At 41.0% G+C, this 25,969-nt stretch overlaps 1 protein-coding gene across 3 annotated transcripts in view; it reads left to right on the top strand.

Moving 5' to 3' along the window:
* The first annotated feature begins 10,738 nt into the window (after positions 1-10,738).
* Positions 10,739-25,969, top strand: part of STAC (SH3 and cysteine rich domain) — a 67,053-nt gene continuing 51,822 nt past the window's right edge. For 2 of the 3 annotated variants that reach the window (XM_030505471.2, XM_030505490.1), the window contains exon 1: positions 11,008-11,489. In XM_030505471.2, coding sequence (XP_030361331.1) covers positions 11,373-11,489 — 117 coding nt within the window. In that variant the 5' untranslated portion in view covers positions 11,008-11,372. Of the gene's footprint in view, positions 10,812-11,007; positions 11,490-25,969 lie in introns of those variants that run through there. The other variant, XM_030505481.2, reaches the window with a different exon arrangement.

Genomic DNA, 25,969 nt, shown 5'->3' with positions numbered 1-25,969 from the left:
AACCACATCCTAGTTGTCCTCTAAATGTGTTCTGAAACATGCCTGCAATCCATTCCTGAGTCCACATAGTGTAAACACAGGCACATGTTTTATGTAGACAAATCACTCTATAACCCCATGATTTTTCCTTTTCCACCTGGAGAAGAAGGGAAGACCCTCTGGCCATCACTTAAAGGGGCATGCTCACATACATTCAGAACCTATATCCCAAGAAGCCTGAGTGCTGATGGCTTTCTACGAGGTCTGCGATGAGTCTTTAATAAATGCCAAGACACAAGCAGTGCTCTCACAGAGCAGCAACTTACCTCCTCCGTGTTGGGAAAATCTATCCAGCTGGTTACCATACTGCTTAAGCTGACAAACATGCTTCTCTACATTTGCCAATAAACCCCAATGGAGATCTGTAGTAGTAGTATTCTCTGAGTGAAAAAATAGTAGGTTGAATTTGTTGGAGAGCCCTGACAAACTGTTTGTTAAATAAGGCCCGCATTATCAAAGCCAGCCTTATGGAGAGTATATAAATTGTTTACATGTCCAGGAATGATAGTGGAATATGAGCTGATAATTAAGGTGACTAATTAAAGCCAAAAATCCTTGTTTCCTGAACTAACATGTAACATTTGGAGGGAATTAATAGGAACCCTTGAGGCTGAAACAGTGACATGGCTTTTAAACTGTGCTGAAATGAGTTGGAATAGTTACACTTTTTTGTGAGACAGAATATCCAGCAAAATACAGAAAATAGGAGTATGTGTGCTAAAAGTAGTGATTGTCCTTTCTGAACAGGAACATCTGACAGCTGAGATGAATTGGTTCAGCTTCATCGTTTAAAATAGTGACTGATATTTTGTCAAGTTGCTCCCTCATGGCAGACTCTTAAAAAATGAGAGCGATGATTCCATTAATTTGTGTCTCTTCTGCAGTCCCAGGTGATGTAGTTAATATAGTTTCTGTAATGTCAAGTTAATACTTATTCCTCCTTTTGGTGCATTCTTCTGTAAATTTGCCCTCAGCTCATACCCTCTGATAGTAGAGAAGTTGAAAGTTCAGAATGGAGACTTCAGGCTTGACGTAAAAAAAAGATAAAAAGCAATCAAAATGAAACTTCCACAAGTGACTTCAGATGCAGCTTAGGTTCTGGCTCACCAACTTTGTGTTTGTAACCACATTTGTGTAAAATAATACAGCTCTCTAAATTCAGTTGAGCTGTGGACATGGTCTAGTGGTGTCTTTGACAGTCCTGGGATAAAGGTTGGACTTGATGATCTTAAAGGTCTTTTCGTCATTCCAACCTAATTGGTTCTATGACTCTATGGCTGTTTAACCCAGCTGAATACCACCAATATTAGGCCAACCCAACAGCTGGACATTTCACAGAATCCTGGAGAAAGGCTGGCCCTCAGTCCAGGGAACCTCTGAGTGGAAGACGGAAAGGAGCTTGATAATACTGGTCATGAGCAGATCTCCTAACTCAGCCATTTCATTTCTTGAATTAGGTGAAACAAGCCAAACACCTGTGTTGTGAAAGGAAGGAATTTCAGCTTAACTCCAATTTCCGGTTTATATATCGATCACACTTGATGAGCTTAAATAGTTAACAGAGCAGTTATTGATATTCTTCATGGCTCTAAGGATTTGTGAGTGGTTTATTCAGAGGTGAAATGAATACTGGTGTAAAACTCTATTTCACCAAGTCACTTTTTATGTTTCCAGGGATGTTTCTCACGGTGACTGAAAGTAAAGAATAACCTGGGTAATTTGCTACAGTCAGATGGTGCAAAAAGTGGAGAAAGGTAAGCAATCGACTGTGATAAACCCTAGGGTTATTTTTAGCTTTTTTCGTTTCACCTGGGGGGGGAACAACCACCCACCAAAAAAACAACCATTAAAACATAATCAAAACGTATGCTGATCTCTCAGGCGAACATTGTCCTGAGTGAAAACTTCAGGGAAGTTTGGCTTTTTTTCAGTTCTGTGCTCTTTTAGGAATTTTAATTTTTTTCTTGAATAATTAGATCTCTGACATTAGATGCATATAATTAACAGGGAAAATGGTTTGCATGCTGACTATAATAGCACTGTCTGATCTCTTTGCCAGATAACTGTTATGGCCTGGTTTTTCGGCATCATTTTATTCCCACAGATAGCAGGAAATGTGCCTAACTGAAGCCACCTGGATTTGTTTCCAGGGATGAAATCCTGGGACCTTTTACTGGTTTGGCATGTGTCCTCAAAGTTTTCCTTCAGGACAATCCTGTTTCAAAATATTTATTCTTTTGATAGCTGAATGTGAATGATTCCTCCTTGTTGATAGAATAATAGGACTGAAACTTCGTGTGCAAAACTCTATTGCTCAGGGAAGATGCTTTTTATGGTTGGCACGTAAGCTTTTACTGTGATTTTCAAACTGTGAGTCTCTGGGTGGGAGGGAGATGTGTCTGTAAACTAAAAATGAGTTTTATCTCTTTTTTGTTAACCAGAGTCCAGGACCGTGGTGTAATGTATGTCTTTTGTCCCCAAGTCTTTTTTAATAGCCTATTTACAAGATGCTAAGCAAACACCTAAACATAAAGGACCAGGGAAAAAAATGGTTGTAGCTGCCTGTTATCATGTATTTTATGCTACTTACAACTTTTTGCATTTAGATCAGATAAAGTTTGGTTCTGTAGAATAAAGCTTTCAGGCCTGACTTTCTAGGGAGTAAAAAGATGGGCAGGAGATGAGCGAAGCAGCATCAAGTTACTTTTATTTTTGCTTCTGAACATGGGCTCCAGGACTAATATTTACTCCTGTAACAATAATAAAAAAATAATAATAAGGAAAAAAGGCTTAAACTGTCTTGGACCAGAGTGGGGTTAGGATTTTCAACTAAGTGCTTGATTATGGTCCAACTTTTCTGTCCAGGTGAAAGGAGGGCAGCTTTCACATATGTTGAAGAAGAAAAAGGTCCCAAGATGATCTGCGCATGGTGTGTTTCAGTTCATGGAGAAATAGCTTTTAAGGCATGTTGCAAGCAGCCTTATAACTCCACTGAGTGCAGTGAGATTAAAAAACTATCCCAAAGAAGTCAAAACCTTTACCAGCCGTCTGCAGTTAAAGCACATCATTCATAGCTCTGCACATTCTCTGCTTTTCTACGTGGAAGATAAAAATAGATATCCTTCACAAAGCTCTCATTGGGGATCACACAAATACACAGCAGACTTTTTTGTTCTGTCAGATCATTCTCTACACTACTTCTTTTGATGTATGGAGTCTGCAGTGAGCTTTCCCCTATCTTTCCTGAGCATTACTGCCTGTTATTATCTGTCATTCAACATGGTTACAGCATATGAAGCCATTACTGTGCTAAGTATGTAGCATATGAACATATACATGTGTGTATATATATATAAAAAACTACTGTGTAGCTTCTTCTTGACCAGGCATATATCTACCTTTTAAAATGCTTATTTGTTTGGTTTACTGTAATGTCTAAGACTGGACAGAAAGCAGAACTAGCTGCTGTAGAATCTCAAAACAAAAGGAAAATACCTAGATTGAAGAGCTCACAATGTAGATATAAACTTTCTGAGTTTGCAGGAGTTCATATCTGAGGGCTGATCACGTCCCTCTGGAAAGACAATCTCACCTGTTGTATTCCAGCTTGATTACTAGTGCTTTTTGTATTTTTTTTCATGAACCAAAGGGTTTTTTTTGACTGAAGTTATGTCTTCCCAATGCCTGCATCTCTTTTGAATGTTGCGATCATGGGGACTACCATGTCTGCTAGATTTCCCTGTTTCTGGGATCCCAGAAGAATGCCCCAGTTTGAATCAGTCCCTGAGATTCTGAGATGAAGGCTATCCTTTCTGCTATAAACTGCTGCTTTCTTTCATTTTTGGTCCACTGAGTTTACATATGACCTGTGCTCAGCTTTGTCAGGCTCATAGCTTAGCTTTTCACTAAATTAAAGCATCCCAAACATTAGCTCTCCCTAGGAACTTGCTTTGCCTCCAGATTTCAGCCATCCTAATGCTCATTGCTCAGTAGCCTTTTCTTTCCTCATGGTCCATTAAAAAAGCCTAGTAAGACAGAAGTATTATAGACTACAAAATGAAAATAGAATTTTAAAATCATATGAGTTATATTACTTACATCATCATTCATGTCACTTTAAGTGTCTGTTATCAGAACTAATTTGATCAACTATATGGGTAAATCTACAACTGCAGTACCGTGTTTACTCAAAGTCTGAAACCATTGAGCTCAGTTATTATGCATTTGAATTTGAGATAATGCATTCCATGGAAACAACAGGGGAGGTCCAGCTCTTACTGGACCTGGCAGGCAATGTCTTTCTGCCTGAACACTTCAGACACTCTGAGGCATTAGAATGGCAATTTTAGAGGGGTAATACTGCAGGTGATATGACTAACAAACATCAGGGAACCTTAAGAGGTTTTTTTTTTCCTGTAAATCTAATGAAGAATGGAAACAGTTATGCATGTGGAAGGTAAAGGCACTCGTACTTTGGAGAATTTTCCCCTAATTTTTCTTTTATTTCTCTTCTGATATTTGTACTTCTGAAAATCATTGCTATCTTTGCTGGTGAAATTGTTTGCTCTTGCAGCTGAGCTTGACCTCCTTGAATAATGAGAGGCAGTGGTTTGTATTTATCAAAAAAAGCAGTGACTCCAGAATGCTCTATGTTGAGGTTTCAAATGGGAGTGATCATATTCTTTCCTATTGCTTTAAGCAACAAAATATAACGATTGTATGCACTGCAGCACTTTAAAAAAATGGATGTTATTTCTATGGAGAAATCTGATTGGAAAGGTTTGCAACTGCAGTGCTCAGTGGTTTTATCACTGCTTGGAGTCTTAATAGCACAATCTGATTTTTTATATTATAAATTGACCTGAATCTTTTTTAAAACGTACTGATTGTATTTGATAGGCTCGTAGAATAGTGATAGTTTTGTCTTTGCCAAGGAAACAAACTTACCTTTCTATTACCATTTTTCACTGGGCTCCAAGACTTTCATTGCTTTAAATAAAATAATACAAATCATTATATATAATGTCTTCCAGTGTTTTTAAGGTTTACCTTTATTTTTTGCTTAATTCAATTTTTACTTCCCATTTTTATTTTTAATTGGTAGATATGTAGAGAGATAACCCAGCTACTACCAATATCTTTCAAATTTTGCCTCTTACGAAGATTTGAGGAACAAACCCAATATATGTGGGCTGTAAGATATTCACTTTCCCATCAGATTTATAGGATGCTGGACACTTACTTTCTTCATTATTGTTTGAGGGCTGTAATAGATCACTTTAAGTTAGTTAATTGTGGAGAACCCTCATCATACACACTTCTATTCCAGCTGACATATGCACTAATCTGATAGAGTGGAGTGTTAATCTTGATAATGATAATTCCTGATATTTCTACAAAACCTTTCATCCTACAGGCTCTGAACACATTTAGAAGACATGCTGCATGTAACCGAGTTCCACCACACCCCGTGGAAAAGCCCCACTTTCCTGACAGAGGTCATTGGCACACTGAGAAATCCTTTTCTTTCCAGATCAAAATATGAAGGCACAACTGTTGCAGGTTTGCAGTTGACAGCGAGGTTCATTTTGCATTCAGCATGCATGTTTGTGCCTAAATATTGCAGTGACAGGCGTGCTGTAACTACCTAAGACAGGAAACACTCTGCATGCACAGCCTTCCAAAAATTGGTGCACAGCCATAAGATATCTGTATGAAAAAAAAGAAATGCATATACATATCCTTGTGTTCACCACCAGCTATGCTAGGAATGTTTGCCAGATCTTATTTTGGATTCTATTTACAGTCTGAGCAAAATGTTGCTCTCAATGCATTTTCACTGACATGAGTGAAGAAATAGCTCGTGCTGACGGTATTCAATACCACAGTGAATGGAGAAAACAGGAACCTGAGACAAATCCAGTAAAGCCCTGAGAGCTGTAATACCCAGCTCACGCCTGGAGAGGCTAACAACCAGACAAAGGAATTTAAGGGGCAGTTCAGGTCAGGGAAGGTCTAAGAAAGAAAGAGGTGATTGAAAGCTCACACCTAACAAAAGCCTTTCAGAAAATGAAAAAGTAGCCCAAGATCCAGCGTGCTGACCTGTGGGGGAAGGATTCCTCCCACCCCACCCCGGAAAAGGCTGAGGAAAAGCAGTAGTATCTGGCTGAAATGGTGTCATTGTATGAGACCCTTCTGAGTGGTACTGTCAGCCATCAGGAAGAGTCTTAACGCCTATCCAAGGAAATAGAAGTGAGGTTAAAGCAGAGTCCCGAAAGAGTGGAGAAGACCATATTAATTATCACATCTTTGTTATGTCTTTAAATATTTGGAGCATAGATACCCTGAAAGGATTTAATACATGGCTAAATACCCACTGCAGCAACCTGATGAACTGGTTCAGGACGTTCCTGCTATAGTCATATTGGTCCAAGTCAGTAAATGGTTATTAAATGACAGGAATTTCTAGGAGCATCTGTGAGTTGCAGGAAATGGTGATACTGATTCCATGGGCCTCTTCTTTTTATATCGCATTCCTATAAAAAGTGAGAAGGAATCATATTGCCAGCGGAGAAGTAAAATCAGGTCGGGACTGTCGCTGGTTATTTAAAGGTATTGCAATGCTTTTTTGTAAGACTGAACATATTACATGCTGTATCTTGGCTAAATTCCATCTCTTATAATTACATCCTCTTCTCCCTTTCTCAAACATTTCTTGCTGTCAGAAGAGGATGCAGCATTCTTCTTTCTCCTGGTCTAGATATCTGGGTAGCGGTGTTTCAGCCTCATCATGATCTCTCTGAAGGACAGATTCGAGCTGCCCAAGATGCAGCGTGATCTGTGCATCGCTCCCTGTAGCATTGCTGTGGATGGAGAGAGGGAAGGTTTTGAAATTAATACTCAGGCAGAGGTTCCATTTTTCTCTCAGCTTAAGTACAAGCACAAATCTGTTGGTTTGGCTTCCTCCGCCGTTACTCGTTTGCTACAGTATAATAGCTCCCTGGAGCAGTGGGAGGCTTAATACTTAAACTCTAAAAAGTACTTTGAGATAATTTTAGTCAAAATGCAAGCCAACAGTATCCCATTAGTACTGGGAATGCTTTCAGAGCATTGACCAGCTTGTGCTTCCAGCTGGATGAACTGGTTATTGTAGCCCTTAGATGGCATTTTGATAAGCGGAATCCGGGGGGGGGGGGGTGTTACTATGTTAGTAGCCTGATGAACTGTCATGATTGTACTGAAAGCAAACATGGGCCCTGTGACTATAAACAAAAAACCCAGCCACTTGACACTATTTTAGTGTCCTTTTCTCTGTGATTACAATGTTTGCTGGTAAGAAATGCCCACGAGCCTGTTACTTGGAAACACAGGCAGATACTCCACTACAGCAATGGTCTGGTATTTGCAGTCTCTTAGCCAGCTGTGGACAACAGCAGATATTTGAGAGGAGAGCCTAGTGAAGTCCACTGATTCATCTGGCCAAATGCAGTACACCAACAGTAAAATTCCCATCACAAATGGCACTAGAAGGGTATTGTGCTGCCAGTTTCCACAAAGACAAAACTAAATTGACTAAGAAATGAAGCTACTGTTTCTCACCTGGAACACTCACAAATTGGACTGAGGAACTTGGGAAGTTTCACTGCAAGTGCCAGAGCTACAGCCTTTTTTTCTGTGTCGAACAGTTTTCTGTGGCACTCAGTCTGCATCCTCCTGGGAGTCGGATATAGTTCAGGAAACGTAATTCCTCTTTCCTTCAAGGGCCCAGCTTCGGTGGCAACCAGCCTGATTCCTCACTGCTCTGTACATTTCCAGAGAGAGGCACATAATGGTTTAAACCAATGGCATTTATCAGTAGTGTCTTCTCTATATGCTCTCTTATATCCTCTATATGCTAAGGAGCATGGGATGGTTTATGCAGCAGGCAGCGAATGATGACACTTATAGCTCCCTCTCTCCTTTTTACTTCTGTTTTTTCTCTAGTAAATACATGAGGCTCTAAAGAGGAATCATGGAATCACAGAATGGTTTGGGTGGGAAGGGACCTTAAAGCTCACCCAGTTCGAACCCCCTGTCATGGGCAGGGATACCTTCCTCTAGAGCAGGTTGCTCCAAGCCCCTGTGTCCAACCTGGCCTTGAACACTGCCAGGGATGGGACATCCACAACTTCCTTGGCAACCTGTTCCAGTGCCTCACTACTCTCACAATAAAGAATTTCTTCCTTGTACCCAACCTAAATCTCCCCTGTTTCAGTTCGAACCCATCACCCCTAGTCCTATCACTACAGTCCCTCATGAATAGTCCCTCTCCAGCATCCTCGTAGGCCTCCTTCAGATACTGGTTATTATAACTGCATGTTATTCTGAAGAACAACATCTTTTAATAAGTACTGATTTGATATCTTCCCTTTGATGAAATCCATCTCTACTCTTGTACCTCTTTCACAGAAAGGTGCTCAAATATTTCAAATGAATGCCTATACCAGAAGAAAATAAGTCAAAAGAACATGGCATGTGCCAAGCCCCCTACATCAGCTTAATCTTGCCACTGTGGAGCTCTACAGCAGGTAGGACTTGGCAATACAGCAGTGCACGTATATTCCTGGTGTCAGGGTCCTCTGGGATGCTCTTATTGTGCTGGCTGCAGTCAGAGCTTAAGAAGAAGTGCTGGAGCCCCAGCAGAGGAGTGCTCTGTATCACACCCTGTTACCTTTGTGTGGTGGGGACCAGAGAGTGGGAAGGAGGATGGACAAGGTGTAGCACCCATGCAGTCAGCCGCAGAGCATCCGGTCAGGCCATGCTTGGAGGTGATTCCAGCCAGCATCCAAGTGCCTTCACGTGGTGCAACAACTTCAGCTGGGGGCTGAGCATCAGCTCTCATGTTTTATTCATCCAGATTGCCTTTCCCCATTCCAGGAATCTACGTTTATCTCTTCACTGGAGAATCTGTTCAATTTCCTCGTTTAGCACCATGTAGCAGTGCTCACATTTCCAACAAGTATCTTCGCTTAGAGACTGATGGGCAGCAATCACAAGTCCAGCTTCTCAGGAGTGAAGTATGGGAGAGAGAGGGAGATGTAGGTTTTAACTGATCAGTCCGTTTTGTTATACAGAAGATGTGATTTGCAAGAGCCTCTGAAAGGAAATGAAAATAGAAGAAATCCACTTTCTTTTCTTTTTTGCTTTTTTGGTAAGATTTTAGGTTTGACTCATCTTTCCCAGGCTAATTGTCAAGAAGCTGACAGATCAGTGGTGGTTGACAAGTGAGTAATTGGGAGAAGAGAGGGAGTGCAGCAGGTGTCAGTACTAATTTGGTAAATCAACCAAAAAAAACGAGTGGGGAGTGGTATGATAGTCACTTACACAGTCATGACGTTACAAGCTTTTCATACAAAACGTGTGCAGGATTTTACAACACTTCGAGCATTAATCATTAACAAGCCACTCCACGTCCATTTCTAAGGTGACCTAAAATTTCACCAGAAGAAGGTGGGTTTTGAGGCTCTTAACAAGACTGGTCCAGAACACTGCTAGGGACCAAAGTGAGTTTTGTGCTTCTCATCTGTCCCATTGCTGGGCATGTGGAACAGTCCTTGCAGGGGGCAGAGCACCATGCCCTGGCCCTGACTTAGCTGTGCTAGGCTGGACCATCAGGAGAGGGTACCACTGCCAGAGCTGCAGCATTCCATCGCTGTCAACCTGCCAAGATCTCTGCTGCCCACAGCTGCCCTAATTTTCCCAAACTGGGACTCTGCCCAGTTCCCGCTCGTTGCTAAGAGGTTTATTTTTACATCAAAGTCCAAATCTCACTTGCTGAGTGCAAGAAATGAGCTTTGCACCTGGAGAATACCTCTGGCTCTTAAGAGAACTGTCTAAGACTTTTAAAGAATTTCTTCCTAATGTCTAATCTCAATCTCCCCTCTGGCAGGTTAAAGCCATTCCCCTCTCTCCTGTCCCTTGTAAAAAGCCCCTCTCCAGATTTCTTGTAGCCCCTTTAGGCACTGGAGCTGCTCTAAGGTCTCCCTGGAGCCTTCTCCAGGCTGAACTAGCACAAGTCTCTCAACCTTTCTCCATGGCAGAGGTGTTCCAGCCCTTGGAGCATCTTTGTAGCCTCCCCTGGATTTGCTCTAACAGGTCCTATAGCACATCCTTTCAGCTTTTTCCAATACAGACTGTAATTCAGCAGGGAAGAGAGCTGACAGGCACAGTTGCGGCAGATTTGAATCAGGCAAAACCTCAAGCAACAGAAAGCAATCAGAGCCAGCCGGCAAAGTCGTGCTGACCTTCTGCTGGTGCTGCCACAGCCCCAGGCATGACTCCGGGTGTCACATCCTCGGGAATGACGGCATTGGGGAAGCCAGAGGGCACTTTCCGATGGCTGCCTCTGCTCAGTGTCTGCCAGATGGAGTGTTATCACTATGACAACCCACAGGTATAGGATGTGTGCAGCAGCGGGAGCACCAGCTGACCCGGATTGCACGTGTCTGGCTCGGAGTTGGGCTTCCCTGCCTGGGAGGGGAGCAAAGAACGTATGGAACCACAGGTGACTCTCCCCTGACTTTGTCCTACCACTTACTAGCAAGTTTGGGATGTAAGGTAAATGTAAAGCAAGGCGGGAGTTTTAGAGACACTGGGTAGTTAGAATTTTAAGTCGTCTTCTCTGCGACAAGGTAAGGGAAGACTCATTTTTCTCCTCTTTTTCCAGAACCCTTCTTCAGGAAAGGACTTGTAAAGCTAGGCTGCAAACTCTGCCTTCTCCAGCCTACTAAAAGGTAAAATGCTTCCAAACCTCATACACACCGCCTGTCCCTCTGCCTGCATGTGTATGTGTTCATGCAAGCCTTACTTTCTTTCACTACTATGACAGCACATGCTCCTCTAAAGCTATTCCCAGCACTGGAAATACAACTCCTCCCTTCAGTGCCCCGCGTGTGTGTGCGTGGCTTGGGCTTTCTGCTTCAGCTCACTCCCCTCCGATCACTGGGCTGGCGGTCACGACTCTGCTCCACACGGAGGGGAGGAGGATCCAGGAAAACACAGGAGCAGGCACACAGCTGACCTACGGAGCCATCGATAACTTATTCCCCTCACAGCAGAATCGCACAGGAGAGGGGAGGGAGAGAGGAGGGAGAGGAGAAAGAGGGGGAGGAGGAGGAGGAGAAGGGGAAAAAAAAAAGAAAATCCAGAGAATTCCAGTCTCGCAAATGTAGTGAAGCCCGGCAGCCGGAGTTCATTTGCTCTAGAGGAGCAGAGAAGCAAGGGGACGTTCAATGAAAAAAAGCAAGCAAGGTCTGTAGCTTTCTTCCCGACAGTAGCAGTGATTTAGCGGTAAAATGATTCCTCCTAGCAGCATGACCGAAGTCGGCGTGGATAGTGTGGAGAAAGAGAATGAAGTGGAGAGCACAGAGCAGCCCCCCTCTCCAGCATCAACTACCAGCCAGGAATCAAAGGTACTCACACAATGAGATCTTTTCATCTTTTTTTTTTTTTACTCTTTCTTTGTTTTGAAGAGAGATTTGCTTTGATTTTCATTTGGAGCCCTGCGCCAGGATCAGCAGTGGAGTGCTACAAGACACCTCTGATTGCGGTGCCTGCTCTGACACTCCTACTTCTGAATTCTCCCTGTCACCTGGGCAGCTCAGGAGGTTGAACTGGGAAAATATCTGTCTTTGAGATGCTTGGTTTGGGGATGTTTGCTTGTGTTTTTCCCTCCTTACACAGTAAGGTCTTGGGGGAGTGGTGGGGCTCAGGGAGAGGATCGATGTCAATAGATGGTTTTAGTTATTTTCACACCAAGCATCAGATCGCTTACAGGGGTTTGTTCATGGTTGGAAAGATTGATTTTTTACACAGGTTCAGAGAAGAGACACTTGCCTAGGGGCTTGGGGGTTTTCACCTGCCTTACCCTCTCTGGTAGACTCATCAGAGAACTTTCACTGTTTAGCCACTCAGCATTGAAACAGGATGTGACAGTTTGGGCACAATAATCCTTATGTATACCACCCAGAAAAGCACTTCTTTTTTTCCTGCAGCCTTTTTCCTTTACTTATTAATTTTTAAATGTCATTCAATTTACTTTACTGGAAACCAACTTCCAGCTCAAATGGCATGGCCTCTGAATCTTTAACTGACTTGCATATGAAAAGTTTTTCTGCCTGCTAGTATGTCACTTGGAAGATAGAGAGGTAAAGGGAGAAAAGAGGTAACCTTGCATAACGATGATCTTACAGGTCTTTTCCAATCTAGTTGATTCTATGAACGTTCTTTGCAGCTTACCTGGATAATGTGCTTTTACTGATCCTCTACTACTTACTTATGATGGGTATTACGATAACACCTGACTGATCTCTCTGTGAACTTCATAGTGATGATCTGTGCTGTGTAAACATGTAAAAATAGGGAGGTCCTTGTCACTAGGAGCTGAGTAGAACCTTAGGAGGCAGTGTATGAACAAAACAGCCACTTGACAGGGAAGGTTTGTTCCAGCTTGAGTTTAAAGGCAGTGGCTGCCTGGCTCTAACGTAGGAAGACGGCTCCGTTATTCCGCAGTTATAGCTATAGCTTTCTGGAGAGTGAGTCGAAATTATCTGTCTGTGTGGGTAGTTCTGACATGGGCTTTGGGATTTATTATTTTAGGCTTTTTTCTATTAGCTGCTATACTCCAAGGAGAGCTGAGGTATTCCCTATGTAAAACAGCCTCTTTAAAAGAAAAGAGCTCTCTCCCCAGCAATAATATACACTATTAACTATACACATGCAGCACTACCAGGGTGCTGCTGTAGTCTTCCTGGTTAATGGCAAATGAAAAGTAAATGGGTCATCAGCTCAACCACAGGCTCTAAAAGGATTCACTTGGTTGGTACCCAAATCTGCTGAGACTACTTCTCTGGGATTGCTGAGTTGTTATTTGGCCAGTGGGAAGCTCAGCCCCACAGTGAGGTCCCAAAAGTAACTGGAGATTGCACTGCACTTACCAGGAGCAGCTCATGTGCATTGGGCTGTGCACAGGGCCTGATGCTCCCTGTTCTCACAGCAATGGTCCTCATTCAGTGCTGGGCAAGTGATTATGGAACTCGAGGTGCCACTCACATGGCTGGGCACTTCATTACAATGGTGCTTTGGGGGACTTTTTCACTGGGTCACAGAGCGCTGTTCCCAAAACAAACTAACCAGCATGAATTCAAAACTGAGGGAAAGTGAAGTGCTGCATGTAGGGCTCCTCCTTGCAGCTCCTTGCTGCTCCTCCTTGTGCATCCATCCATGCTCTTGCAAGGATGACAACACGAATTAGGCACATCTGGCCAGAGAATAAATTAGCTACAAACTGGTTTATAATCAAACATTATCATCATCAGTTTGAAGTAGTACACTGGAACAGGCAAGAGCCATGACTGTGCAGTTGATGCCATTACTCACAGATATTTTTAGTAAATATATAATCTGTGTATTTACATTGTAGAACTGCAAAACCCATCAGAAAGCATGCTGTATTGTCATTTCAGTAAACAGAGTCAGAGGAACCTTCTGATCTCCAGGGTAATGCGATAAGCTTTCTTTTTTTGGTCCTAGCAAACAGCAGGATGGAAAAATTCTCTGTGATTTCGTAAAGATGATGTTTGTGCTTGTTTTTTTCTAAGAGAATTGTTACATTTCAGAACCTAAAGACTGACAAAGGCATAAGCCAGTGCGTGCCAAGGGCCTGTGTGCAAGCTTTTATTCTGTGGTGTCCCCTGCTGAGGGAGATATCCTGGCATGCCAAGAGGGCTAAGCTTTCTTCAGGTACTCTCTGTTGCATAGGTTAACAAGTTCACGTCTGTGGCAGCTAGTGTAGAACAGTTTGTGCAGTATCTAATTACCCCACAATGACTTGTTTCTGTGGCAAAACACTATTATGACTGCAAATATGGGAATGGAAACAACATGGATAATAGCATCCTTCAAAATGTATTTGAAAACATTCAGCAGAAGAGCAGTTTTGAAAAACTAATATAGAACTAGCGTAGCAAGCTTGCTTCCAGCCCTGTGTAATCATAAGCGACTGTGGCATAGAGTCCTTTCTAGTACCACACTACAGGACTGTGCTCTGACGTGAAGGAGTTATTGCAGTTCTTGACTAGTGTGAGTTTGAGAGGCAGAACTTCAGGCTGCTACCCAGTAGCTGAAATTTGGAGGAAAGACTCTCATGTATTGCTCACACACCCGTCATGGGAAGGTCGCTCACTCCTTAATAAATGCTAAAGCCTCCCACTGTTGTTCCAAAAGTGTACGTCATCACCACCTTTTCCTATGGATTAGGAGCATATCGGCAGGTGAGCACACCCAGATGTTGAAATGCTACACTGTCGTACATGTCCTCCTCATCGTGAGCATCCTAACACCTGAACTTCAGTATAACCGCTCAGAACGAGGAAAATCAAATGCGCTTTCAAGTCCTGGACCCTAACAGAAAATCCATTTACATGTTTTAAGCATGTTTGCCTTACTGCATAGTACATATATTGCTAAATAACATCACTGTGTCGTTTGGATTACGTGTCCTCAAGTACTTTACTTTACAAATAGCACCTCCAGCGTACTCTCTCATTAATATAACTTCAAATAGGTGTCCGAAGGGTAGCAAACACACTGTAACTAATCCAGCCTGTAGCACTGTATATACTGCTACTGTGCTAAAATCCCCAAAGCTTGAATGGTTAAAAGAATGTTGCAAAGCTAATAATTAATTTATTAAATTATTGGCTCTTGAAAACATTTACTTCACACTTAAGTATGATTTGAGTGGATATTTAAAGTTTACTAGGAGAATACCTTCATGAGGGTACCATACAAATACAGGTAATTGCTAAATTTATTACATTCATATGTTTGTAGTTAATGGCTCCCATCTATTTGGGTCCTTCAAGTTTGGCTTCCAAGAAGTCAAGCCACCAGTTTGCCAAAGACTTTTGTAGATTTACAACTCAGTGAGGGAGGAATCCTGAAGGGAAATTTCTTCCTGGTGGTAGCAATTACAGACACACTGCACACTTGTACAGTCACTAACTTAGCAATGTAAGCAGAATTCTAGTGGCAGCGGTCAGAGATCATATTTCTGATGTCTCTTATGTAAAGATTCCTTAGAATTTAGTAAAGAAAACTGAAATTTGAAGGAATATCTGTCTAAAGAAAGGATTCCTACACCTGGCAGTATTTCTTTATGTTTTGGCATAGTTGGCACATAATTCTGCTAGGTTTATCCTTCTTATATTTAACTGACATTTTTATATGAAGAGGAAAGAGCCCATCTGCTGATTTCTTTATGTGTGAGTCAAGTCATTATCACTGCATTGTGAATAATGGCTGAGGGTATTCATAGGCAAGAAAATGTATCTTAGAAAATTCCCTTACCAGTTTTAAGTTTTAGGGGGGCCTGAGCATCTGGGATGTTTGAGCTAGTACCAGCAGGATTGATCAGTACTGCTGATCTTCAAGCTATTAGTCTGGACTATGTACTTCACAAAATAAATGAGTCTGTCTCAGTCTAGACTTTCCATACACTGACTATCCAGTGGCCAGTATTCAAGGAAATGCAGACCATCATCTTCAAATTCAGGTATGGCAGTTCCGAAGATGTAGCACAATTATTCAAACACTAGCTAACCTAGTACATAATGTGTATGTCCATTTTATGTACTACACATCATGTGTATATGTGGTACATGATGTGTAGTACATAAAATGGAAGTTGCTGAAGAATAACAAGCCAATAAAAAGATCAAGCATCAAAGTCCAAGGTTAAACTTAATTTATGTACATTCCCATATTGGTCAAGAAAATTGAATTTACTTTCTCCTGACCTGCTGATCTAACAGAGCAATGGAGCTTACATGAGGTTTCAAACCCAGGTGTTAATATTAGATACTAAACTAACGTAAACAGCTTGTAACTCTTTGGATTTTAATAGGATTGTGTGGGATTTAATCGTGTAGGATTTGTGCTATGCTGTTCAGCACAGATCTTCCTCACTTAAAGAGTTAATACTTTATGAGGCTCCATAGATGGTTACTCATCAATTAATATTTTAAAAGCGCAGGGAGTTTGGTGTACAGTTAGTGTTTCACCCTCCATACCAGTGACAAATATCTAGTACATAAACTACTGCTGTAGTCTTCAAAGGAATACCAAACAGCTTTAAAAAATCCCGTAAAGGGGAAGGAAAAACCAGTTCTTCTTCTTAATCTTACCTCTGTGCCTCTGCTTAAAATGGTGAGTACATGCTGTGTAGGTAAGACTAAGGGAAAGAAATGAGCTTAAATATATTAATGTCTTTTGATGAAGTGTTAGAACAAATTATGTACATGTTAGAACAAATTATGTACAGAAAGATTTCATTAAGACCAGGAAATAATACTCTACCCTATCAATAATTTCTTAAGCAGACTTCTTCTTGTATTTACATTTCTTTTCACTTGTCTTTCTTATTCTTCTTCTAATTAAAACACTCTGGTATTGTTTTTGTTTTGATATATATGTTAGATCAGTTCCTAGGGACACTGAGATATCCAAGGCAAAATAGGAATGTGATCAGTTCATTCTCTTCAATGCATACTTTCAATGTTGCCAAAATAGAGAAAATGCCTATTGCCTTTCAACAGCTAGTGGTGACTTGTCTGACTTACTAAAAAGTGCAAATTTTCATTGTAACAAAAGTTGTTTTCAAAGCTGGATGCCACAATCTCACCTTTTCTGTATTCTTTCTCTGAAAGTAATCCTGTTGAATTCATTTTTAACCACTGCTTTTAAAAGGCTCTCCCGGCACCTGGATGCTCTAATGGTTAAGGGATGCCCTCTGCCCCTCACCCCCTCCTAATTCCAGTCCAAGTTTATTTCTGACCAGCTTGTGTGCCGTTATAATTTTAGTAACTCAGCTTTAGTTTAAACACCTCTTTTTCCATTCATGGTGCAGGTTTCCATCATGTAAGAATAGACTTTTACATCTTTTCCCAGCCTTTTCTTTTCTATACCAAACGAGTCAGGCTCACACAAGATAAACTCTCCACTCTTCATCTCATTCTTGTAACAGATCCATGCATCAGTTTCAATTTTGAATAATCTTGAAAACAGGTAGCTGAATTTGTGCATGGTGTTCTACATGAGATCTTGAACAGTATCACTAATGCTTCCCTAACTTTCCCAGAAACTGTGCTCCTGATGTTTGTGTCTCCTCATCTCCCCTTGGTCAACCAGAAGTGTCCATTCTATTTCTCTGTAATTCCTGGTGGATCCAGGATACATTTGTCTGTTCTCATCTAGCGTAGTTTGGATCAGGTCTCGGGTGCACAAGCTTGCATTTCCAAAGCTGAACCTCATCGCGTTCCCTTAAGCCCCACGCCTCCCCAATGCTTCCTTGACAATGCTTCCAACCTCATGTCAAAGAGAAATGGCCTATGACATGCCTAATCTTTGCATCAAATTCAGTAATAAAAATGCAGAGAACAAGATTAATCCTCACACTATGCCAATGTTGTTCTTTGAAGAACTCTACCTTCCTTCAACCTAGCACTTCTTTCAACAATAACCATCTCTCATTGAACTTAGACATTCTTCACTACTTCACAGACTCATAGAATGGTTTGAGTAGAAAGGGATCCCAAAGCTCATCTAGCTGTCCCATGGGCAGGGACACCTTCCACTAGAGCAGGTTCCTCCAAGCCCCATCCAACCTGGCCTTGAACACTGCCAGGGTTGGGGCAGCCACAGCTTCTGTGGGCAACCTGTGCCAGGGTCCCACCACCCTCACGGGGAAGAATTTCTTCCTAATATCTAAACTAAATCTCTCAAAATATTCTAGTTCTTTTTTTCCTAAAGGAAATTCAGTTCTGTTCCAAGCATAAGTGTTTCAAGAGCCAAAGAAGTGTATCTCTGTGGCCGACTGTAGTCTGCTCTGTTCCATTCTTTTCAGTCTTGGCGGACAGATTTAGGTAGCATACTCAATAAGTTCAATGAAATCCAAATAGGCAGAATCTACCTTTGACCTAAAACTTTTTGTTTGTCTAGAAAATTGTTCATCTTATCCAAGACAAGCAGTCTAGGAGGATCTACCTTTTCCTTTTTTCCTTTTTGCCAAGCAATATTGAGGTCAGATCTACAAATCTGTATTTGCTGGGGTTTGCTTTTCCTGCTGCTTTTGAAACAGACTTCTTTTTTACTTTGTATCATTTCTGCCTTCATAAATCTTGTTAAGAAAAGTTGATCCTACTCTTCCAAAGGAAAATTTTGTAATGGAGATTAACTGGTTTCTTTTCTCCCTTTCACCTCAGCTGATACATTGAGCTGATTTTTTAATGTCATCCCATCCATTTCTGCAACCTCTTCCCTATTATTTTACCCCACTGTTCCAGGAAGAATGCAAGATAAAGTGTTTGCTGAAGTTCTGAGCTAGCCTTTTATCCCATCCTTACTGTACCACAGCCTGTTCCTTCTTTTTCTTTCCTTAGCCCAAATCAATCCATTGACATTTCCTTAAATACCTTTTGCAAGGACTCACTCAGCTTGTCTTGACGATTAGCATACTTAGACCTAAATAGCTGTGCTTGAAAGCTCTGGTTTCATTTGCACACTAGGTTTTTTCCCACTTTTTCTCGTTCCCCTCCCAACCATTCTTTGTGGATTCTTTGCTTATTCCAAATTTCCCTTTTGAGGTAACTATTTTCATGCAGTCTGCCTGGAAAACATTAACAGAATCTTTTTATTTCTTTTCATTTTTTATTCCAGGTAGTATTAACAGATTTGCTTTGAAGAAATTCTATGCCTCTTACGCATCAAAGCACATTCAAGTATCTGACCATTTCTGATCAGCCATGTTTATCAGTGAAGCATGTCTCTAACCTGTCACCTCAAGGCCAAGGTTGTTCTACAACCTGTGGTCACCTGGGTTCATCAGCATTCAGTACTTGCTGAGAACCAGGACTTGTTAGCAAATACAGTTACCTGCTTTCGTAGCTGTGCTGCTTTCCAGACCACTGCTTTATCATCATACGTTCAGACAGAGACCAGCTTGGATCCTTCTGTGTCACACTCCAAAGTGTGATGTGATCTAAAATATATCCGTAGGTATCTGAGAGTGCTGAGGCTTGGAATTTCTTCTAGGGAACATAGCACATTAAAGGCAATCCTCTTGAAATCCAAAACATGTCTTAGAGGTTCATTTTCCCCTTACACCTAATTTAGATGGAAGTAAATCATAATCACCTGACAGAAAACTGTAATTCCTTGTATGACGAGCATTTCTCCTATTGCCTACCTGAGCCATTGCTGCATACTCTTGATAGGTAGAAGACTGCATATTTGATAAATTTGTGCTCATGTTTGCCAGGCAGAAGACTGATCTTTCAGATGTGAGCACAAGTTGAACATTCTTAACACAGTCTTCAGACCTGCGTGACTTCCGGTTGCACAAGAAAGTGATCATTCAATGTTAAATGAGCACTCGCTTTGCCAGGAAAGTGAATGTCTATATTCTAGCTGAAGCATAAGCAAACTTTGCATGTTCATTAGCAAAGAGGACCAGCTGTGAAAATGAGAAATCTATGTGTGAATGACTGAAATAACTTGATCTTTTTTTTTTTCCCTTTGGCATATGCCTCTACTTCGGGGAACTCCCTTGATTCAGTAGGCCAGCTGATAGAATATATGCTCCTTGTCAGGGATTTCAACTCATATGTAAAACATATTTACAAGGGATGTCTGAAAAGCAGACTTCCTGTGTCTTTGGTATCAGCAGTTAAATATGACAAATGACTTGCATATCTTCTTATTTAGTTAAAAGCAATGTCTTATGTCTGTAGTCTTGCATAAAGATGCTAGACGCAGAAGTTTTCTCATTGACAGGTCAGCATTTCTTAGCTGACCTATTTGTAACTGATGAGAGTAGTTTGCTAAGCATTGTCAAATCGAAGTATTACAGTTCAGGAGCTGCTGTGGTGACTTAAAAATATCATAGCATGAATAATTGTGTGAGAGAGATGTTTCCCAGGCACAGGAGGCTGCAAGTTCAATATGGAATTACAGACAGTCCTTTAGGTGGGTAACAGGGACAATGTGAATGCTTTCCTCTTCTGTAGGCATCATATGCTCTGTTTCTGAGTGCCATTTGAAAGCTTTATTAAAATGCCACACATGCACTGCTTTATTAATAAACATCATTTTAGCAATCTAGTGATCTGAAAAGAAAAATGCAGCTGACCTATAGTAACTGATGATCAGGTTTAATTCAGAAAGGAGCAAAATACCAGAAACTGGGATTCACAAAGCTATTGAAATCAGCGTTTAGAATACTTTTTTTATCCCAGCTTATTCATCAGAGTAAGACAAAGAAAAGTATGCTATGGAGGCCCAGCTCAGGTGAGAGAGCAAAGTCAGCCTGACAGGTTGTTATAGCAAATACTGTGGTATTTGATCTTAGAGACCAACTTGCATCTCCATTACTCCAATATTTCGCTTCATCTGCTTTTTACAAAAAGTGCTCATGCATGCTGAAGGGATGCATCAGCTTTTCTTGGCCAAGAGTCAGATTACTGGCATGATGCATACAAACATCACATATATAGGTTTATTATTCAGTATTGATTTTGTTTCCCCTGACAGTTTAAATGTTGTGGTAGCCATTCTCAAAACCAAAATGTCTTTGGATTGAACTGAGAGGCTGAAAACCTTGACCCAGCCTCCCTTGTCTTTGTGCATACACAGGGTGAGGAATGGCCTAGGACCGGGCTGCTCTGTCCTCACAAGTAACCAAAATATACTGGACAAAATTCAACATGGAAAACTCAGCAGTGCGCCACTTGCTTCTGTGCGGTTAAGTTGTGAAGATGCTCAGGTCCATACGCATTTGTAAAGGCACCCACTGTTAAGTTATCAGCCAGTACCAATCAGCTCAAGGGTCTGGCACATTCAATTTTTATTGTACCTCTTAGTGTATTTATTTATATTATTTATAAGCGCATGTAGCTCATTTCTTACGTTCACACATCCTCTTTTAATTCAAATTATCGTTTACAAATAAACGTAAGGTGACTTATACTGATTTGCCAAACATTTCTGTTAATGAATGTTCCAGTGAAATGTGTACTTGTGAAGTTTTGGGTTTTTTAAATATCAAAACTTCTGGTTTTGCAGAAATGTTCCATTTTCTTGATGGGATAAACTTTATCCAGGAAAATATCCCTGGCTGCGTGTGGTATTTCTAGTCAAAAGAGGAGAAAAACTCATCGTACAGCCTCACCTGTAATTAGAGACCAGCTTTAGGCAGTGAAGTTAGTAGTTCAGTCTCCCTATGTTATAAATGGAACACAGACTGAAATTGTTTTACCAATCAAAGGTGATTTAGAGGAAAAGCCTGCCTTGCGTGCTCTAAATTAGCATCTCTGAGGGGAGATCTTTTTCCATGAACCATAGTAGGCAGCTACAGCTGAGTTAAAAGCTTGAATTTAAGTAGGGTGAACACCACAGTGTATCTGTCAGAGCAAGGTCTTGAACCTTGGCTATAAAAACTGGCCAGTTCTCTGTTCCCCTGGCAGGTTAGTCTGTCTGACTTTCCCCTCTTCTGTCCACAGCTTGCTCAAAGACATTTTGAAAGGCTACAGTTGTTTTTCATGTCAACGTGGAACAAAATCATTCAAACTTTGAAAATTTTTGCTAAGTGGAACTGCTGTTTTTCAGCCAGCCCTATAATGGAAAGTTATGCACCTATGACAAAAAGGAAGACAAATGTGAGCCTATCCAGGCTTCAAAATGTGAAGTGCTGCTATTAAACTGTAGCCACAAGATGAATCATGTACCAGTTTCATGAAGTATGGGCACACAGGAGTCTTTGGCAGGTTCACAGCAGTTAGATCTATCTCCTGTGGTTAGTCGTAATGACAAATGGACTTAATCCTTCTGGCTGTTAAAGATCCAGACGAACAGTTAACTTTTTTGCTAGCTCATCCACTCACTCTCTGCCTTTCAATGTTTCTCCCTCTGTTCCTATTCTCACCCAAATGCTTTAATCCAGGACTGGGCTCTCTGATACAATAAGCCACTGCAAGGTCTGTCTTTACAGGAAAAACTTCCACATTTCCAAGCTTAGCTAAGTTTAAAGATTCCTGTTCAGAAAACGGGTGGTGGTTCTTCTGTTAGGGAGAGGGACCTCTTATAAACACTGTGTGGATGCTAGCACTCATGCTGTAAGTGCACTTGAAAAAAAGCAAGCCCTACATTTTGTACTTTCCCTTTCATCTATACCCAAGCTGTGCTTGCTTTATTCACAAAGAAATGCCTGAAGTTGCAGTTTAGTTTCCTTACGTTGTCTGGTATTACGTGGTCTGTTTCTTGCATGTGGATGCCTATTCACCTCTTACATGATGTAACCTTATGGTTTTTTTATATGTATATGCAGGAAATTGTACATAAATTTAAAACCCAGGCAATGAGGTAATAGAAAACATTCCTTACACATAAGAAATGAAGCCTTCCTCTTAGTCTCCTTTCTGGGTAGGTAGTTGAAGACCAATGCAAATCGGGAGATCCCTTTCCAACTGCACTGCCAGTGGAGGGATTTTGAGCTCCTGCTTCCCCAAGCAACTTAGGCTCCCACAGACTTCCCTGGGCTGCAATTCTGTGCTCTGACAACATTGGCTTTTTTAGCAGTTCCTGCCTGGTATCCAGGAAAAATGCTGTGGACATATGATTCCTTAGAGATTATCCAAGCTAAAATGAATGCCAGCAGCTCTTATAGACCTACTTGAATCCTGCTAGAATGTAGATGAATCAAAAGCATTTCACAAATGTTCAAAATATGACAGCCAAGTCTTAAAATAAAAACCTTAATAAAGGTGATTTGACTCTAAGAAGAACTCAGCTATGACCAGATGCTGGCCATGAGAAGTGTAGTCAGCCAGCCTGATGAAAAAAGTCAGATCTTCTATAACAAGATGAAAAGGCTAACCTATTTTTATTGGCGCATCTATTTTATTGTAGAGAACACACTGTAGTAAATACAATATTTCTAAAGTACCAGTAATGTCTTTTCATGTTTACTACCAGCTGCTGAGTTCCGGAAAAAATTCTCCGTTCCATGAGTTATTGTACCTTTAGTACAGTCATACTTGCAGCCACTACTGCATATAAAATGAAGCAAGTACTGCACTTGCTCTTCAGTTCATATAAAATGAAGCAAGCACTGCACTTGCTCTTCAGTTCAGTAGAGATCAGTAGATCTGATTTCTGGTGTAATACATTATGTTCTTTCTAAGTAGGTATTACTCTGCCAATACCAGGAATTATACCTACTCGGATAGAAGGGACTAAACAAAGTGAGGCACTTCATGGAAATTCTTCTTCTTTCACAGAATTCATATTTATATTCTTTAAAACCCTCTCTGTCCTAACTTGACTTTTCTCTATTTCCTCCTTCTACTCCCCTGCTCTCCTGTCTGCCTGAATCCCTCTTGCAGCCCATGCAATACGTTGTTCCCATCGGAGTCACTGATATTATCTTTGTCAGACAAGGCTTCACAGATCCTTAACTCTCCTATCAAATAAGTAACCCCTACTAAATCTGTTGTTATTTTATGTCAATACCAACAGCTCTTTTCTCTCTCAATACCAAAAATATGAAGTTTGGATATACTTCATTTATTAGATGAGCACAAGCTCATGACAGTGTTAGAAGCTTTTTCCTTTGTTTATTATTAGCTGTTTGTGCGCAGGCTTTCATTAGCAATAGTTTAACTTTAGAGGATTCTGAGGGACTTAAAATCTCTTCTAACATTCAGAAAAAAATGTAGTTCTTCAGAAAGCTATAACCTTAAATTTTCTACCTTTCTGTTTCTGGTATTCTGTGTGTAACCATCTTTTTACATGAAATTAGCTATCACAGTGTGAAAACACATTTTTGCAGTTCAGGCAGTCATTTTAATCGTGAGACTTTGATAGAGGTAATTTGAAGAGGAAAGCTGTGCAGCTGGTGAGGATAAAAATAAAATGGTTTTGTTTTGCAGGGTTGATCTTGAAACAATAGCTGGTGAAATATGCTCAGCAGCTTGGAGCTTGCAGAAAACAATATAAAAGAAACGGAATAGCCTGAGGCGAAAGGAGTCAAACATGTGTGATAGATCCCATACGTAATAATTCTTGTCAGTTACCATCTCCAAATACATGTATTTACATTGTCAACTTCTTGAAGCAGTGTTTAGGCTTTCAAATATCTCCAAGAAGTGCCAAGTAACTGTATGCCATATATACGACAATATCATCACCAAGTTGAGCAGATTCTACATGTAGAGAGCTGGCCTATTCTTTATGTAGGACACTGAAGGCAGTTTCTGTTGGGCATGACTAATGTGTAATAACAAGAAGACAAAAGACGAACTGAGATAGAGACTTTCTGTACCGGTAACAGGTTCCTTGGAAACTGACACTACAGGTGTAATTTTCCCCAAAATTATTTGGAAGTGCTGTTTGAAAATTAGAAAATGGCTAGAGTAGATGTGTTGAAAGGGATAAATGTGTGCCATAAGTTACACTTTGAGTAGTGCTTTAATGAAAAATGTGCCAGATCTGGGCTGCATCTTGAAATAAAAAGATCTCTGCTATGGTGGACAGTAAGATAACTAGATGCAGAATGAATAACAAGATGTTACCAAGATGGGAAAAAATTATAATTGGCACCGCATTTGTATCTGTAATATCAGATTTGTATTTGTAATATCTTGTTATTACATATCAGAGCATCTGTAATGTATCTATCTGACACATCCCAGATACATATGTATGTAATACATCTGTACGTATCAGAGCATTTGTAATGTATCTGATAGCTGCTGTAGGACATTAGAACTGGAAATGTGAGATGAAGGAAATTGGTGGGTTCACAGGTGAAGCAAAGAAAAGCCCAGAGGAATTAGTTGCTTTGCTCCACGTCTGCTTTCAGCTCTTCCCTCAGATCCAGGGCTTCAGGGCAGAGTGGTGCTGGGGCAGCAGCACCAGGACCATATGGATCCTGTTGGATTTGTGCTGTCAGAACAGGCAGTGCCAGGGTGGCTGCACTCTGACCTCCAGAGTGGCTGGCAAGAAGCCGCGTTCACAGGATGGGACAGCGTCAGTCTTCAGGAGGGATAAAAAGAAGATGGAAGGCAGTAAATTTGCTGTCAGATTGCAAAGATATGCACAAGAAGGGGAAGGGAACTGTGAAAAAGGAAAATTGGAAATGAACCAACAAACACTGCTAGTATTCTGGAAGGCAGAAGTTCCTACGCCATCTCCCACTGAGATGGGCTTGAAATGGAAAGATGGAAACACGTTGTACAACTTGGATCTGTATTTGTTTGTGAACAGGCAGCAAAGAAGGGAGGGCAGAAACCTGTGGGATCAAATAAGCCAAAATATCTAAGTTTAGGGGCTTGTTTTAAGCCAATAAGCCATGTAGCACCCAAATTCTGGCATTGTGTTTCTGGCCCTTTCGTTGGTTGGAAAATGAGGTAGCATCATCTCTGGGTTAAAGCACGGCAGCTAAGTGAGAAGTTTGGGCAAAATTAATTCACACAAAGTATGAATTTGAAACAAGTGTCTAGGAAAGACCAAAGAAGCAAGAAGCTTAAGTGTCCCCCTGGATCTATCTATATTTGGTTATGGAGGAGTGGAGATTGACAGAGACGGATTGAATGAAGTCAGCCAGATAACAGGATGCCGAATGTGGCCAGGTGTCTTTTCATGCTGCATGCATGCAGAAAGCCTTCAGGTTTAATGCATAGTGTAAAACAGTATTAAAAACAAAAAGTTTCATTTCAAAACAAAAAACCCAACCAGCCAGCCAAACCCCAAGCCTTTATTCAGTAAACATGCTCGCTGAAGTCAGCAGGAGTTAGCAGTAAGCAAAGACCTTAAGATTTGGCCTAGTGACAATAACTTT

Source organism: Strigops habroptila, chromosome 1 (assembly GCF_004027225.2).
Source record: "Strigops habroptila isolate Jane chromosome 1, bStrHab1.2.pri, whole genome shotgun sequence".
NCBI classification, from domain to species: Eukaryota; Metazoa; Chordata; class Aves; order Psittaciformes; family Psittacidae; genus Strigops; species Strigops habroptila.
Note: the sequence above shows the minus strand (reverse complement) of the source record. Positions and strands in the feature narration are given on the sequence as shown.